The following is a 17654-nucleotide window of genomic DNA, read 5'->3' as shown; positions in this document are numbered from 1 at the left end:
AACAGAATAACTGGGGGATCTTGCAAGCACTGTCCCAATTAAATTTATAAGTGATAAAGTACATTTTGCTTATAGCAAATCAGAAAACCTTAAGGAAAAGTTATGTTAGAAGGAAATGCAACAAGAAAATAAGATATTTGCATGTAGAAAATTAGGAATACCACACAATTGTATTTTTGGTAAATATGTACTGAACATTGAATTTATTCACAGTCACTTAAAGAATAAAGTGTTTTGTCACATGCAGCACCATTAATGTGCTTTATATCGCCTGTCCCTCCTCTTACATTGGTAAAACTAAGAAAACAAAAAATTTATTTCAGAACATCTTTCAGATATATGGAAGGATGTTCTTACAAATTCTCTAGCTAAACATTTTATTGAAAATGGTGTGAAGCACGAATTTAAGTTTAGCGTGGTTCAGATCACCCTGAGTAACAGAGAAGGTGATACTAATAAGACAGAGGTAGCTGAATATAAATGGAGAGAGAGACTTTAGGCTAATAAACCCCCAGGAAAGAATGCAGTGACAAGTATTAAACCTATCCTTAAGCTAAGGCAGATGAAATTATAAGTTTTTTTAATATGCATTCAAGTGTATTTTGGTATAAAACATTCTAAGACAGCTTTTGATGGTATTAAAATGTTTTGGAATTATGTTTTAGGAATATGTTCACATACAGTATGTTTTTGTGTACATTTACATTGTTTTTTAGGTGCGTATACCTTTAACTTAACTAGCTTAATGACTGGTTGACAAAGTGATTATAAAGGATGGCTGCATGTCAGCTGGTTTGATACACTGATGAAGAGTTATCCCAAAAGCGTTTTTTTTTTTTTTTTTTTTTTTTTGACTAAAATTTTTGGTGAGCAAGATCCAGTGTTTGTTCTTTTGACCTTGTCTCAAAAGATGAGCACTCCATCCCTCAAACACAGAAGCTAACTCCAAATATAGAAATGTCATAAACGTACATCACTATCAACCATTCGCTTTATGTCATGTTAATCAAAAACTATCTTTCTCCTCCTTTGGTGTGTCATACCAAAGCAGTACACATTTTAGAACAGGTAACTCCCAAAACTGGAGACTGAAAATTCAGTTCTGCTCTGAAAGTCAAGCTATCCTACACCTTTCCCAAGCTAAAGTGTCGCACAGTAAATTTTGCAACAGGTAATTTCTATTACAAAACCAAATACAGTGGTCTCTGACTAAATTTGCAGATGACTACAAATTAGAAGTCATGGAATCCCTCACTGACACAAATGTTCTCTAGGAGGGACTGACACCGAAACAACTGGTGTCAGATCCATGGACTAAAACTAAATAGTAAGAAATGCATAACAGTATCCTTTGGGAAGTCATCCACTTTGGTAACTATCATACTGACAACACACCCCTTAAAGCTATCCAGTAGTCAGGGACTTGGGGACACACAGATAGTAATCTACCCTTTGACCATCATGTGTCCACAGTAGTGAGGAAATCCTTCTATGTTATGCAACTTACAAACATATGGCATCCAAGTCCAACGAAGTTCCACTGTATTAGGCATTCATCAGACCTATCTAGTACAATGCCCCCCTTTGGTACTGTACCCAAGCAGGCATATCCAAAAACTGGTACGTCCACAGAGGTTCCTCACTAAAAGAACACACGACTAAAGTAAAATGTCCTATGCAGATTACCTCAAGGCTCTATCCCTGTATTCCGTCTCCTACAGGCTTTTGAGGGGAAATCTATGCCTGACACACAGGGCACTGTCAGGACCCCCACTCTGATGGACCTCCTGCATATCCACAAAATAAACAGCACCAGAATTTCTGGAGAGAGAGGTATGTATCCTAGAAATTTACCCAGTCTTTGGAACAGGCCCCCCCCATCCATGTGAAGCTGAGTGTCTCCTTAACTCAATTAAAGTGCAACTTAGACAATTGGATGGGGAACAGGAAATTCATCCATGGTTTGGCACCTATGTCTGTTGTGGACATAAGTAACCTGTAAATGTTTCATCTCCCAGGCCCTAGCTTGTAAAGGTTTCATCTCCCAAGCCCCTGCTTACACTTACCAAAGGTATCAGAACTTGTCAGGGATTTGGGATGCATGGCTAGGCTTAAAAAGGCCCTTGAGGTAGTTAACCTAGTAAACGACTATGAACCGATGAACATGACACCAACTTAACCAACACTAAATAGTTCCACAGAAATTTATTTTTGGACAACCTAGGTTTTACTGTTTCACAACCTCCACCCCCCCCACCAATCCTGCAACAAGCAGCTCATCACTTTACAGTCATACTCTTACCAGTGGCATCTGCCTCAAAGCAATCACATTTCCTTCAGGGGCAGAAAAAAGCTCTAAATACAGCCTAGGCAACTAATGTTTAAGTTAACAATGCAAGTGTCTGACACACCAGGGGTGGATGAGCTTGAGAATCAGACATCTGCTTGTTCATGCTTACAACTTATCCTCAATCCAAAGAAAACTCAGCTTATGATTATAACCAGTTCTAACAAAAACACTAACAGTCAATTCACTATCTACTCCACAAATGCTACTCCAATTGCTCCAGTGGCACAGGCTAAGCTATTGGGAATAACCATAGACTCCCACCTAAAATTTGATAGTCATCTGAACTTAACTATTAAAAAAGTACATGCCAAACTGGGGTCACTCTACCGTATTAAACCATTTCTTACCAACAACACAAGATCAGCCATTGCTCGCTCCCAACTTCTATCCACCCTACTCTATGCATCTCCCATTCTGACTAATCTCAACAAAACTGAACTAAGCAAAATAGAAGCTTGCTATAACAGAATTGCCCGTTTTGATGCAATTTGCTCATATAGAACTCATCACTGTACTGCTTTGAGACAGCTCCACTGGCTTGAACTGCCCAACCTCCTAACCTACAATCAGCTCTGCCTCTGTCATTCTATCTATTACCTCCCCAATAAGTGTCCTGCCCTCAAAAACCTAGTACAACATCACTCAGCCAAAAGGCCTCTTAGACCATCAAGCAAACTACTACTAGAAGTCACCAACAGCTACAATAGCTTTGGAGATGCACTATATAGTAGTTTGGTGGCTAAAAAATGGAACTCTGTCCCTACTAGCATTCAAAACACATCATCCAAAGCCTCCTTTAAAGACCTCATCAGGCAACATCTCAAGCAAAGTTGGCAGTGCCATGATTGCTCCCCAGGCTAGTGAAAGCAGATAACATATGCGTACTAAATCTAGAGCAATTTATAATAGTTTTTCAATCTTACTCACAAACACTAGCTAATCTACAATGTATGTACTGTACCTGTGTACTATGTATGTATTCTACCTACATTCCAAAGTTCAGCTGTACACCACAAATCTATTACTTACCTTTATTTTTAAAATTAATATCTTTTTTGATTGTTCTCTCCACTGTAACCGTTTGTTTGTGCCGCATACCACTGTAAAAACATGTCTCTTGTAATTTGTGTGTATACTGATTATGTCTAAATAACTAAATGTGTCTGTAATTTTTCTTTGTGGAGCTTTTCTCCCCGGGCCTCTGCTGAAAAAGGGCCTTTTCAGCTCAGACACCCCCAGTTAGCAAATGTAAAATAAAAATAAAAATAAAATAAAGTGCCAGGCCAGCAGCACTGGTGCTACTTAGTGATGGCTAAATGGCATACCTTGCCAGCATAGGTGGTGTTGGCTCGCACTGCATTCAGTAGAGACCTCAAAGATGAGCCAAGGAAACATGTAGAGCATGTGGCAGTATGTACTATAGCTAGTTGGTTATGGAGTGCAACTTCAAAGCACAATAACATAGCCCCATGTACAATTTTAAGAAGCATAGCATACAAGACAGTTACAGCAGTCCCCTGTTCAGACTACACAGTCCTTGACTATATGAACAGGAATTTTCCCAAAAGCAACACACACACTGTCCTAGGAGTTAGATTTTTTATATACTCCTGTAGCTTAAAAGCTACCAATTCTACATGCCTAATTAGTCTATTTCCACATTGCACCATTTAAATACACATACAAAAGTTAAATTGCAACATGACAATACAAAAAATACTTTCATACTTCCTTTTCAGTGTCAAAAATTTCTCCTTCCTGGTGCTTAGGCTTGCGTAGCTTCTTCTTCTTGAAGTAAGAGTCTGTTAAATGTTTAGGCACCTTAACACCAGAGATGTCAACCTTGGTGGAAGTAGCAATAACAAATTTCTGGTGAGCTCTCCGCAGAGGAACTCTATTCAGGGCAAGTGGTCCTAGAAAAAAGAAAAAGCAGGATTACTTCTATACACAGACATTTGAATCACCTATCCCAACAAGAACCAATGCTGAAAAGTCAAGGCAGTTCTGTTGCACTTCACATTAAATCTGATCTCAGCAGATATGCCAGAAAACCTCCATCTCTAGTCAATCTTGTATCAGGATTTTTTTTTTTTTTTTTTTTTTTTAGGGGCATGCATTTTTTTTTTTTTTCAAATTATGCTGAAATACTAGGCATTCTGCAAACACCCGGTGAATGTGGAAGACACCAAATATGCAATGCTTGCGCCCGATAAACTTGTGTCAAAGTATTTTTAGCACCAGTACTAACACTTTACATCACCACCACACTTGAGCAAGATGTCAGTCAATATAAGACAGAAAATGGGGTAAAAATTAGTATGCAATTTTATACATACCAAAGTGGATGTTCCAGCCCAGCATCCCAACCTTTTTCGGCCTCTGAATTTTCTTCACTTTTGTATAATGACCCAGACTCTGCCTCCCCAAATTTCTTGATATGCTATCTGAAAGCAAAGCACACAACTAGCTACAAAGCAACAGGAGCAAGTAGCTGATACACCTTTTAGACACCATCTACACTGGGCCAGCAGGACTATGGCTGGTGAGCTGAAGATGGACTGAGATTATTCAGAGTTGTGAAGTTTGCAACTTTCACACCTAAAATGACCAGGCTTATCCTCTAAAAGAAAAAGTCCTAAGCTCTTCCTCCTTGGTGGCATAACAAAAGCAAATTTAAGATGGCTGTGGCCTCAAAAGACGAAACACCTATAACATCCACCTCAGAGAAGCCCATGTCAGTTGTACAAACTGAAGATGCATCTATGCAAAATGAAGCAGCAGAAGCCGCTGCTACTGATGAACATACAATGACCAACAGGCAATCCTAAAGACACCTAGAGAAAAGTGCCAAAGTGTCCAAACTATTTTAATTTTAGAATCCAGGAGGCAAATTAAGCTTTGCATTCAGAGATCATTCTACACACACACTCAATTCTGTACAACTGTACAGTGCAGGAAAAAAGTTGTCGTCTTACCAGAAAGTACAGTTTTGTACCTACCATAAATGTAGATGTTCGAGGATCCACATTGCTGCAGTCCTAACCATTGGGTAGTCCGCTGTCCAGTCGGCCCGAATACCAAAGTATATGGCTGACGTCGGTCAAGGCGCATTAGACTGATGTCAGGACGTCAGGGTACTAATGCGCATGACCGACGTCATATCCTCAGTCTTTTCTTGCCCCAGATGTCAGAAGACCCTAAAAAGACAAGGCCCAAACCAAAACACCAAAAAGCCCTGCATCAAACATATATACAATATATACAAATGTACAAGAATATATATATATATATATTAGCCCACACCACCACCCCTAAACACAGAGGGAAGGAGGGAGGGTAAATTGGACTGCAGCAATGTGGATCCTCGAACATCTACATTTATGGTAGGTACAAAACTGTACTATGTTCTTCATTCCACATTGCTGCAGTCCTAACCATTGGGTAGAATCCCAAAGCAGAGGTAAGGGAGGCTGGCAAATCATAAGGAAGCAGGAGCTGTCAACATGCCTTGCAAAATAGCTGTGGCAAAACCAGCCCTAGATTTAGAGTAGAGAGGAAGGTGGTAATGCTTAGAGAAAGTATGCACTGAACTCCAAGTAGCTGCCTCCAAAATATCCTTAGTTGCCACCCCTTAGAAATGCTGTTGAAGTGGCAGTAGCCCTAGTGGAATGAGGCCTAATCCCAGCTGGAATCTCCTTGCCATGATGGGAGTAACAAAATGAAATGCAAAACCCAATCCACTTAGAAATAGTTTGCTTAGACACAGGCTTGCCCTGAGAACTCAAAGCAAAAGAAACAAACAATTGCTGAGACTGCCTGAAATCCTTAGTCCTGCTTAAATAATAACGCAACTGCCTATGTACATCTAAAGTGTGCAAAATCTTTTCCCCCTTATTTTGGGGATCTGCATAGAAAGTAGGCAAATGAATAGTTTGGTTTAAAGCCACACTAGAAACCACCTTAGGCATAAAGGAAGGATTAGTACGTAATGATACCCTATCCTTATGGAAAATCAAAAAGGGCTCTACTGCCATAAGGGCCTGCAACTCAGAAACCCTTCTTGCAGAAGTAATAGCCAACAAAAAAGCAGTCTTCCATGACAAGTATTTCAAGTCAGCAGTAGCCGCAGGCTCAAAAGGTTGTAGAGTAAGTTTTTCCAACACAAAATTGAGATCCCAAGCAGGAGTAGGAGCTCTACGTGGGGGTCTTATATTCTTTGCCCCTCTAAGAAACTGCTTGAGCAAAGGATGCGAAAACAATGGTGGGTCACAATCATAGTGAGCTGAAATTGCTGCAGCATGAATCTTAATGGAAGAGAAAGACAAACCTTTGTCCAGTAACTCAGTAAGATATTGAAGAGCCACACTCAAATTAGGCTCAGAAATCTCCAAATTCTTTGCTGCACTCCAAAATAAAAATCTCTTCCATTTTTCTGCGTACACTTTTCTTGTACTAGGTCTTCTAGCTTCCATAATCACATTTAAAACTTGTTGAGGAAGTTGAGACCTGCTGTGTTTCAACACAGAATATGCCAGGCTGTTAGATGAAGAGAGTGAAGCTTGACATTGAGCAGGTGACCGTCCTTCTGAGATAACAGATGTGGAATCAAAGGTAAAGGCCAAGGGGGCTGCCTTACCAGACTCCTTAGTAGTGGGTACCAGTGTTGCCGAGGCCAATCTGGAGCTATTAAAATCATCCTTGGCTTGTCTTGTCTGACCTTTAGGAGCACCTTTGGAAGAAGAGGCAGAGGTGGAAAGGCATACACATGAAGATTTTCCCAACTGAAAGAAAGAGCATCCACTTTCCAAGCTGTATGATGAAACCCCTTTGTGCAAAACTTTGGCAGCTGGTGGTTTAGTGGAGAAGCGAACAGATCTATGTCTGGAGTTCCCCATGACACTGTCAATTTCTGAAAAACATGAAGATCCAGTTTCCACTCGTGGGGATCCATGATTTGCCTGCTTAACACATCTGCTAAGGAGTTCTGTGCTCCCGGCAGAAACCTTGCCTGAAGAGTTAGTTGCAAGCTGAGCGCAGTCTCCCATAAAATCATTGCTTGCCTGCATAGAGGATAAGAATGTGTTCCCCATTGTTTGTTGATGTACCACATGACAGTTGTGTTGTCTGTTAGAATCAACACCTGCCCAGGAAGAAGTAACTCCTTGAAAGCCATTAATGCAAACTGGACTGCTAACATCTCCTTCATGTTGATATGTAGATGCTGTAGTCTGGCAGGCCACTTGTCTTGTATCCACTTTCCATTTAGATGAGCTCCCAAGCAATGTCCGAGGCATCTGTCGTTAAAATCTGACTCGCCTCTGGCCGGGTCACAGAGAGTCCCTTGTTTAGGTGACATTCCTGAGCCCACCACAAAAATTCTTTTTGAATGCAAGGTATTATTTGAATGACAGTGTCCAAATCCTGGCAGTGCTGTGTCCACACATTTTGAGATACCATTGCAGCTTCCTCATATGCAGTTTGGCATTGGGAAGCACCAGAATACAAGATGCCATGAACCCTAAGGCTTGAAGGACTGTCCTTGCAGTCAGCCCGGACTGAAGAGATAGTTGATGGAAGTAACTGGAAAGATTCTTTTGTTTGTCCGGGGTTAAAAAGGCCATCTGGGCTGCTGTATTCAGTCTCACACCCAGAAAGCACATGTCTTGAGAGGGTACTAGACTGGACTTTATTTCGTTCACAGAATACCCTAGGCATCTTAGCACTGCTGTGACATATTCCAGATGCTGTAGAAGGTCTTCCTTTTCTTGAGCCAGAATCAGGCAGTCGTCCAAGTAAGGATAGATTTGAATTCCTTTTAGCCTGAAGTAAGCTATCACTGGAGCCAGAACCTTTGTGAATACTCTGGGCGCAGTAGATAAGCCAAAGGGCAATGCAGAGAACTGATAATGAGAATTTCCAGCTCGAAAACGCAGATACTTCCTGCAACTTAGTCTTATAGGCACATGAAGGTAAGCTTCCTTGAGATCTAAAGTTACCATCCAATGATCTTTGCCCAGCAGAGGTAAAAGCTGTTGTAACGTCAACATCTTGAACTTGGGAATGTCCAGATAAGTGTTGAGGATAGATAAATCCAAAATTGGTCTCCACGTGTTCCCCTTCTTTGGTACTAGGAACAGGCGAGAATAAAATCCTAGGCCCCTTTCTGGTACAGGGACTGGCTGAATGGCCCCTATTTGGAGTAACAGAGAAATTTGCTTGTGAGCCTCTTTCCTTTGTGGAGGGGGAACGTCTGGCATGCCTTTGAAAGGGCGCAATGTATGGAAATAAAACCTGTAACCGTGGTGAATGATATCCAACACCCATCTGTCTTGAGTGATTAAATCCCAATTTTCTTTGAAAAGAGACAGTCTTCCTCCCAAAGGAGCTGCCAGACGAGAATCTACTGGTAGCTGAAAAGGCAGGTCATTGGGTCTGTTTACGAAAGGACTGACCCCTGCCCTCACCAGAAGTCTGAGCAGGTGAACCCCCTGTTCTAGGCCTAAAAGAACCTTGAGCTCTGCCCCTACCACGTCTAGACCTACCCCTAGACTGGGAATCATAAGCAGGATATGTCTATCCCTTAGTAGGCCAATTTCTACTAAACTTCGGTGGCTGCACCTGCAAAAAATCTTTAACAGTTTGCATAGACTTAGCTTTGTCCTCCATTTTCTTTAAAACTGCTTCCACAGGCGAACCAAATAACACATCAGACTGTAAAGGAGCATCCAAAATCCTAGTCTTAACATGCTCTGCTAAATTCTGATCCCTCAACCAGGCATGCCTGCGAAGAACAGAACTAGTGGCAGCCACCCTCGAGGAGGCCTGCACAGCATCAAAACCACATTGCAAAGAATGCTTACCCACTTGTTCAGACACATGAACTAAATCCAGCAACTCTTTACACTCTATACCTTCCGCCAAAGCATCCACCTTAGATTTCAATTGTGAAAGGAGATAATTTTGATATTTTAGCATGTGAAACTGACAATTCAACGCCTCATGGCTAAAGTGGAAGAAGTATACACTTTCTTTCCCCACCTATCCAAAGCCCTTGCCTCTATCAGTGGGAACAGGATTTTTAACAACAGAGGCCTTAACACCTTTAGGCCCCTGAGAAACAGTTTCCGGGTCTGCCCTAGGACTCTTAAACAGATACTTATGAGCTTCAGGCACCCTATAGTACCTATCAGGTTTAACAGGGGCAGGAGGCAAAGAATCAGGGTTCAGGGAAGCCTCTGCAAAAACATCTTCCACCACATTCAACACAGGAGGTATAGCTAAGGGCCTATGCTGGGGTAAAAATAAGAATTCCCTAAGCCTTTTCCTGGAATCAGAGTAATCTTGGCCTTCCCATTTAAAGTGCTCCCTCATGGAATGCAGAGTCTCTGAAAATGAGAAATCCTCAGGAGGAGAAGCTGTAGGAGTGGAATCATCCACATCAGAATCAGAATAAGGAGGATACTCCTGCAAGTCTTCCGCAGAAGACTCAGAAGCCTCTGAACAGTGCTCAAAACTCTCAAACTCAGGTTCCACCCTAGGCCTCTTATCAGGAGGGGGCATAGAGCCTCTAATCATAGTAATTAAATCTTCTGCCATTTTAAGCATATGTTTCTTAGGCACAGAACCTGAAGTGCTAGGAGAAGCCCCCACTGAAGCTAAACTTGGCCTACCTCTCAAAGAAGTTTTGGAAACAGAAGGAGAGGCTCTAACTACCTTGGGAAGAGAGGGAAGAACAGTTACCTGAGAAGCCCCCTCAGCCTGGCCTACCTCCTGAGAGGGCACATCCTGTAACAGTAAAGTCTCTGCCTGAGACTCCAAAGAAACTCCTGGCAAAACCTCTGGCTCCACTGAGCCTTCTAAAGAACCGACGTCCGGGACTGCCGGTTCATCAACCCTAGGCTTTGCTGTTTTGTCCTTGCGCTTTTTGGACGAAGCCGCCGTGAGAGCATCCGACGGCATTTTATAATTACAACGCTTCCCAAACACTAACCTGGCACAGTCTAACCTTCTCTTAATAGTGCGTTTGTTAAATCTAGCACAAGAGCGGCAACCAACAACGTCGTGCTCAGGCCCTAAACAAGGTATACACAAAGTCTGGTAATCCCTATGAGGTATCTGCTTCCCACAAGAAATACAGTTATTCACTTTTTCTGACATCCGGTTAAATACTGAGGCAAGAAAAAAACAAAATGTTCCCCAACGGGGTACTTAGCCAACTTTGATTCGGTCTGAAACTCCGACTTCGGAAATTTTTCAGAACGCCAACCTGCACTCGCAAAACTGCTTCTGCATCGGACCATGCGGCAAAAAAGACTCAGGATATGACGTCGGTCATGCGCATTAGTACCCTGACGTCCTGACATCAGTCTAATGCGCCTTGACCGACGTCAGCCATATACTTTGGTATTCGGGCCGACTGGACAGCGGACTACCCAATGGTTAGGACTGCAGCAATGTGGAATGAAGAACATCGTTCCATCTGTGCTGTAGACCTTCATTCATTCATTACTGTTAGGACAGAGTCCCCAGCTACTTCAGTCCTGGGTAGACTGAAGGAAGGACATTCCTGAGCACCATAGAACCAAATGATGCTCATCCTCTGTGGAGGCCAAATCCAAATTGTAATGAGTGATAAAGGTATGAGGTCTTGCCCAAGTGGCTGCTGCACAGATAATCTCCATAGAGGCTCTGGAATGAAAGGCCACCGAGGCAGCTATTGATCTAGTAGAGTCGGCCTTTATTTTTGAAGGCAAGGACACTTGTTTTAATGGTAGATAAAAGTAATGGCGTTTGAGCCAAGAAAATAGTCATTTTGGAAACAGGCTTACCCATTCTTGGTCCTGCAAAGGCCACAAACAATTTATCCATTTTTCTGAAAGATTTAGCTCTGTCCAAGTAGAAACGAAGTTGCCTATGAACATTGAGGGTATGCAAAAGGTATTCCCCTCTATTTGAATGGTGGGAAAAGAAAACCGGTGGGTCAATAAATTGGCTAATGGAAAAAACAGACCTTGGGCAAAAAGGAGGGGTCAGTACATACAGAGACTCTTTCCCTATGAAAAATCAACTAAGGTCTCTTGACAGTCAAATCCTGCAACTCTGATGCTCTTCTCGCTGAGGTAAGGGCTACCAAGAATTAGTGTTTTCCAAGACAAAAATTTGATATCACAGGAATTAGAAGGCTCGAAGGGAAGATTTGATGACTGAAGCACCAAAGTCAAATCTCATGGCTCTATAGGGGGCTTGAAAGGAGGTTTAATATGCAATACTCCTTTCATGAAGGTTTGCACAGTTAGTGTGACATAACAAAAGGATTGCCAATTCCACTGTGAAAGTTTGCAATAGCTGCTAAATGCACAGTAATTATAGTACATCGACAATTACAGTGTAATAGCTACTAAATGCACTGTAACTGTCGATGCTGAAGCTCCTGCATGGAACAGGGTAGTGAGGTATTGAAGGATATTCTGAAAAAGCATGGAAAAGGGGTCTACGTTATGTTCACTGGCCCATCTAGAATACCTAGTCCACTTACTGGAATAAATTTTTCTGGTGAAAGTTTGTGCGAAGCCAGAAGGATCTCGTGAAGAGGATGAAATATCAGGTAACCTGGCAATCATCGGAAGTGGAGAAACCAAGCTGTGAGCTCGAGACTGTGGAGACTGGGGTGGATCAGTCCCAGAGGGATGAGACAGCAGTCCTTGGGATTGATCCAGGATCCACGGGCTGTGAATCAGGTGAGGGCATAGGAATAGGAACCAGACTTGATAGGGCCCAATAAGGGGCAATGAGGATCACTGCTTCTCAACCCTTGAGCTTTCTGAAGAAATTATGGAAAGAGGAGAAATGGGGGGAAAAGGCATACAGTAGACCCGGTGGCCAATTGTGCGTAACAGCATCCCTCTGACTCCCCCTGAGGGGGGATCAGGGCAGAGTAGCTTCTGCATTTGTTTAGGGGTGAAGCAAACCGGTCGCAAGGCCTGCCCCTGCGGAGGAAGATTTGAACCGCTATTATGCGATTGAGGGACCACTCGTGAGGCATCAAAATGTTCCTGGCTCAGATGGTCTGCAATTAAGATTGGAACTCTGGGAATGTGCGTTGCTATGAGAAAGTGGTTGGTAGCCATCGCCCAATGCCAAATTCTCATGGCTTCCTGACACAGGAGGTAAAGACCTGGTTCCGCCTAGTTTGTTGATGTACCAGACGACTGACATGTTGTCCGATTGAACTGCAATGATCCTGGACGGAAGGGACGTATGGAACGCTTGCAACACTAAAAGAACTGCCCTCAGTTCCAGGACATTTATGAGCAAATTGTCCTCCATGGGGGACCAGGTGCCTTGGACGGTCTTTCCCTGGAAATGCGCCCCCCCCCCCAAAAAAAAACAGGGAAGCGTCTGTTGTCATCGTGGCCCTGGGCTGGGGAAGACAAAATGGTCGACACCAAAGATTTGTTTCTGGCTTCATCCACCATAGCAACTCTTTCTTGCAAAGGTTTGTAAGGTGTATCATGTGGTCGAGTGGGTGACTTGAGATCGACCATTGTGATGAAAGGAGCCACTGTAATAGTTTTATGTGCAACCTCGGCCAGTGGTGCTAAGGTAATGGTTGCTGCCATACAGCCCAATAGCTGTATTACAAGGCGTGCTTGTACAAATGTCTGTGGCAGGAGGACTTGAATCTGGTTTCTTATTTTTGAGCACCTGTGAGGAGGAAGGAAAGCTTGACAGGACGATGTATCAAAGATAGCTCCAATGAATTCCAGTGCTCTTGCTGGACACGTGTGAATTCTCCATGTTGATAGTGATACCCAAGCGAAAAGCAAGGGCTTGAGTGCGAGAGAGACCGAGAATGAGAAGATTCCTGGTCGTGGTGCTAAGGAGCCAGTCGTCTAGATACAGAAATACCTGGAATCCTTTTAGTCAGATGAGCTACTACGACTGCCATACATTAGGCAAACACTCTGGGGGCTGTCAAAAGACCAAAGGGCAGTACTCAGAACTGGTAGTGAATGGCTCCCAGTCGGAAGCGGAGAAATCTCCGGGAGAGTTTGTCCATCGTTATGTGGTAAGACACGTTTATAGAACACATCCAGTTGTCCTTCCCCAGAAAGGGGAGAATGGACTGTACCTTGACCATCCTGAATTTTTGAAGTTTGATAAATTTGTTTAGTAAGCAGAGATCCAGGATTGGTCTCCAGTCCCCTGTCTTTTTTGGCACCAAGAACCTAGAGTAAAACCTGGATCCTCTTCGGTCTGGTGGGACTGGTTGGATGACTCTTTCTTAGCAGCTTTAAAATTTCTAAGGCTGCAGCCTCCCTCTGACTGGGTGGAACATACAGGATCCATTTTACAGGTCTGGGAGTAAGGTTGAATGGGATATGATAGCCTCTGGATATTATTCTCTGCACCCACGCATCCATTATGAGTTGCCAGGCCTGTAGGTGCAGAGAAAAATGACCGACTGCTTCCAGAGGAAAACAATCGAGCTGCTGTTTAGGAGTGCTGGAAAAGTCAGAGAAGGAATCTCTAGCATCCTGGCTGCACGGACCCCCTCTGCCCCGGGGGGACTGCTCATCACGAGTTTCACGAAAAGATCCTTGGGACCTCAAACTACTATTTTCCTCCCCTCGGATTCCTGGAGTAGGATCTCTGGGGGTGGAAAAACGTATGCCCACAGCAGACAAGGTCTTTCCGTCTTTCTCACTATGTGAGATAGTCTCTCTCACTTTGGGACCAAAAAGGGAAGATTAGTCAACAGGCATGTTGACAAAGGAAGATTTAAAAGGGTCCACACAAAGGCATCCAAGCATGCCATCTCATGACTATGCCCGATGCGGCTGCCCCTCAGTAGTGTGAAAAATCAAGCGCATCGAGGAGTTTGAGATGGATTCCAGGGTAGCTAGCAGAGAGGCAAAGTACAGTGGTGTACACTTACCATAAATGTAGATGTTAGAGTGTATTCACTGTTGCAGTCATTACATTTGGGTAATCCTGCTGGCAGGTTGCCCTCAGCCAGCCTGAATTCCAAAATCTTGGGTCCTGCGTCAGCTGCTGTCGTCCCCTCCCTGACGTCAGGTAGTCAGGGGTATAAAAGCAGTAGCCGACGCCATTTTCTTCAGTTTTTCTTGCCCCAGATGTTAGGTGCCCCCAAAATGGTAGGCTAAATTATGCCAATAAGCATGCATGCACAAAAAACTAATTTTCCTTCATCTACAAGCAAATACACCACATAGGTTGTATAGCATAGAGAAGTACAGATAAGTCCCAGCAAAGGGAAAGGGGGATGGTGGGAGGGTAACCTGGACTGACACAGTGAATGCACTCTAACATCTACATTTATGGTAGGTACACAACTGTACTATGTTCATTGTGTTTCACTGTTGCAGTCATTACAATTGGGTTGAATCCCAAAGCTAAGGTTGGGAGGCTGGCTAAATAGGATTAGGAAAGGCCATCAGGCCCTGCAGAACTGCAGTGGCAAAGTCTGCCCTGGATTTAGAGTAGAGAGGTAAGTGATAGTGCTTTGTTAAAGTATGCACTGAACTCCAAGTTGCAGCCTCTAAGATGTCTTTGGTTGGTACTCCTCTGAGGAAGGCTGCTGAAGTGGCTGCTGCTCTGGTTGAATGGGGCCTAATGCCCTTAGACACTGATTTGCCATGCTGTGAATAGCAGAAACGAATGCAGTGGCCTATCCACTTTGAAATAGTCTGCTTTGAGATAGGCTTCCCTTGTGATCCTGCAGCATTATGCCACTAGAAGTTGTTCAGTCTTTCTGAAAGCTTTGGTTCTGTCCAAGTAGAAGCGTAGCTGCCTGTGAATGGCCAAAGAATGCAGAATTATCTCACCCTTATTCTGTGGGTTTGCATAAAAGGTAGGCAAATTAATTGTTTGGTTAAGGGCTACACTGGACACTACCTTAGGCATAAATGTAGGGTTTGTCCTCAGAGAAACCCTGTCAGGATAGAAAATAGAAGGCTCCACAGCCATGAGTGCCTGTAACTCAGACTAGACTAGCAGAGGTTACTGCTAGGAGCAGAGCTGTTTTCCAGGATAAGAAATTTATATCAGCTGCAGAGGCTGGCTCAAATGGAGACAGTGTGAGTTTTTCCAAGACATAGTTGAGGTCCCATGCAGGTATTGCTGCTCTCTTTGGAGGTCTTGAGTTTTTGGGCCCTCTGAAGTACTGCCTTAGTAATGGATGAGACAAAATAGGTGGTTCTGTATTGTAATGAGTTGAAATGGCAGAGGCATGAATTTTAATTGATGAAAAGGAAAGGCCTTTATCAAGCATCTCAGTTAAGTATTGCAAAATCGGAGGAATATTTGGAACAATCATGTCAATACCTTGTGCCTGGTTCCAAGCACAGAACCTCTTCCATTTTTCTGCATAAGATTTTCTGGTGCTAGGCCTCCTGGCCTCCAAAATAACATCCATCACTGCTTTAGAGAGAGGTGTGTCATGAATGGCTACATTATCTGCCATGCTGCCAGGTTTAAGGTCCTGAGTTGGCTGTGCAGTACCTGACAGTCTTGTTGGGTCAATAAGTGAATAATTTGAGGTAATGTCCAAGCTGGGCATTGAGACAAGCTCTTTAGGATTGGGTACCAGTGCTGGCGGGGCCAGTCTGGGGCAATCAGTATCATTTTTGGTTTCTCTTGTCTGACCTTGAGGAGTACCTTGGGGAGGAGAGGCAGAGGAGGAAAGGCATATACTGTTTTTTTTCCAGCTGAAAGATAGAGCATCCACTTTACATGCTTGCTTGTGATCAGTCCTTGTGCAGAATCTCTGTAGCTGGTAGTTGTGAGGGGAGGCAAACAGGTCTATGTCTGGGCACTCCCAGTTCCTTATTATCATGCTGAAGACTTGTGTATCCAATTTCCACTAGTGGGGATCCATTAGGTTTCTGCTTAGTTCGTCTGCCAGAGGATTTGTCCTTCCTGGCAGGAATTGTGCTTGCAGATATACTTGGTAAGTCAATGCTGTGTCCCACAAGTTCATGGCTAGCCTGCAGAGGGGGTAGGAATGCGTGCCTCCCTGCTTGTTTATGTACCACATGACTGTAGTACTGTCCATCCTTATCAGTAGTTGCCCCTGGATGAAGTAGATCCTTGAAGGCTGTCAGGGCATTCTGAACAGCTAGCATCTCGTTTTGATTGATATGTAGATGCATTTGACTTGCGGACCATGTGCCCTGAATACATCTTCCTGCCATATGGGCCCCCCCAGGCATAATCTGATGCATCTGTTGTCAATGTCTGCTTGGGCTGTGGGTAAGGTGAATGGCTGTCCCGTGCTGTGGTGACAGGCTTTTGCCCACCATCGAAACTCCTGTTGCAGGCAGGGAATGAGGGTAATTATTGTTTCCAGGCTGTGGCAATGTTGAGTCCAAACACTTTTTAGATACCATTGAAGTTACCGCATATTCAGTCTTGCATATGGAATTAGCAGAATGCAGGATGCCATGAAGCCCAACGCCTGCAGAATTTTTCTTGCAGATAACTGGGTCTTTGTTGCCAACATTTTTAAATAAGTAGTCAGTTGTCTGTGTTTGTCTGGCGTGAGATAAGCCATCTGGGCAGTTGCATTTAAGCTTGCACCCAGGAACATCATCTCGAGAGGGTACAAGTTCTGATTTCTTTTCGCTTACTGCGTACCTTAGACCTGTTAGTAATCTTTTTACAAACGCCAGATGCTGTAGTAGAATGTCCTTGTTCTCTGCTTGAACAAGGCAGTCATCCAAGTAAGGATATATTTGTATTCCTCTTAGTCTGCAAAATGCAATTACTGGTGCCAAGCATTTTGTGAAGACTCTGGGCGCAGTAGATAAGCCAAAGGGGAGTGCAGAGAAAGTACAGTTTTGTACCTACCATAAATGTAGATGTTAGAGTGCTAATACAGCTGCAGTCATAACAGATGGGGTTTCCTGCCGTCAGGCGGGTCCTCGGTCGGCCGAATTCCAAAGTCTAGGTCCGGCGTCGCTTCCTCCCTGACGTCAGTGCGACAGGGGTACAAAAGAACCAGCCGACGCCATTTTCTTCAGTTTTTCTTGCCCCAGATGTCAGGTGCCCCCAGAAGGAAGGCAATACATAAATTTATGAAATAATGCAATGCAATATAATCAAAAAACAGAAGTTGCAAGCAAATACACCATAAATGAATACCCTAAATCAGGTTGAATGAGGAGGTGTTAGCCATTAGGCCTGTCCCAAGAGGGGAAGGAGGGAGGGAAACCTGGACTGCAGCTGTATTAGCACTCGAACATCTACATTTATGGTAGGTACAAAACTGTACTATGTTCAT

At 43.5% G+C, this 17654-nt stretch overlaps 1 protein-coding gene across 1 annotated transcript in view; it reads right to left on the bottom strand.

The window, feature by feature from the left end:
• The window catches only part of RPL6 (ribosomal protein L6), a 196471-nt gene that overhangs the window by 34207 nt on the left and 144610 nt on the right, over positions 1-17654 (bottom strand). The window contains exon 5 of the mRNA XM_044068421.1: positions 4079-4263. Within this exon, the coding sequence (XP_043924356.1) occupies positions 4079-4263 (185 nt within the window). The remainder of the gene's footprint in view (positions 1-4078; positions 4264-17654) is intronic.

Source organism: Protopterus annectens, chromosome 4.part0, assembly GCF_019279795.1.
Source record: "Protopterus annectens isolate FY-2018-M chromosome 4.part0, PAN1.0, whole genome shotgun sequence".
In the NCBI taxonomy this organism is placed as follows: domain Eukaryota; kingdom Metazoa; phylum Chordata; order Ceratodontiformes; family Protopteridae; genus Protopterus; species Protopterus annectens.
The sequence above is the reverse complement of the archived record's forward strand: the minus strand, read 5'-3'. Positions and strand labels throughout refer to the sequence as shown.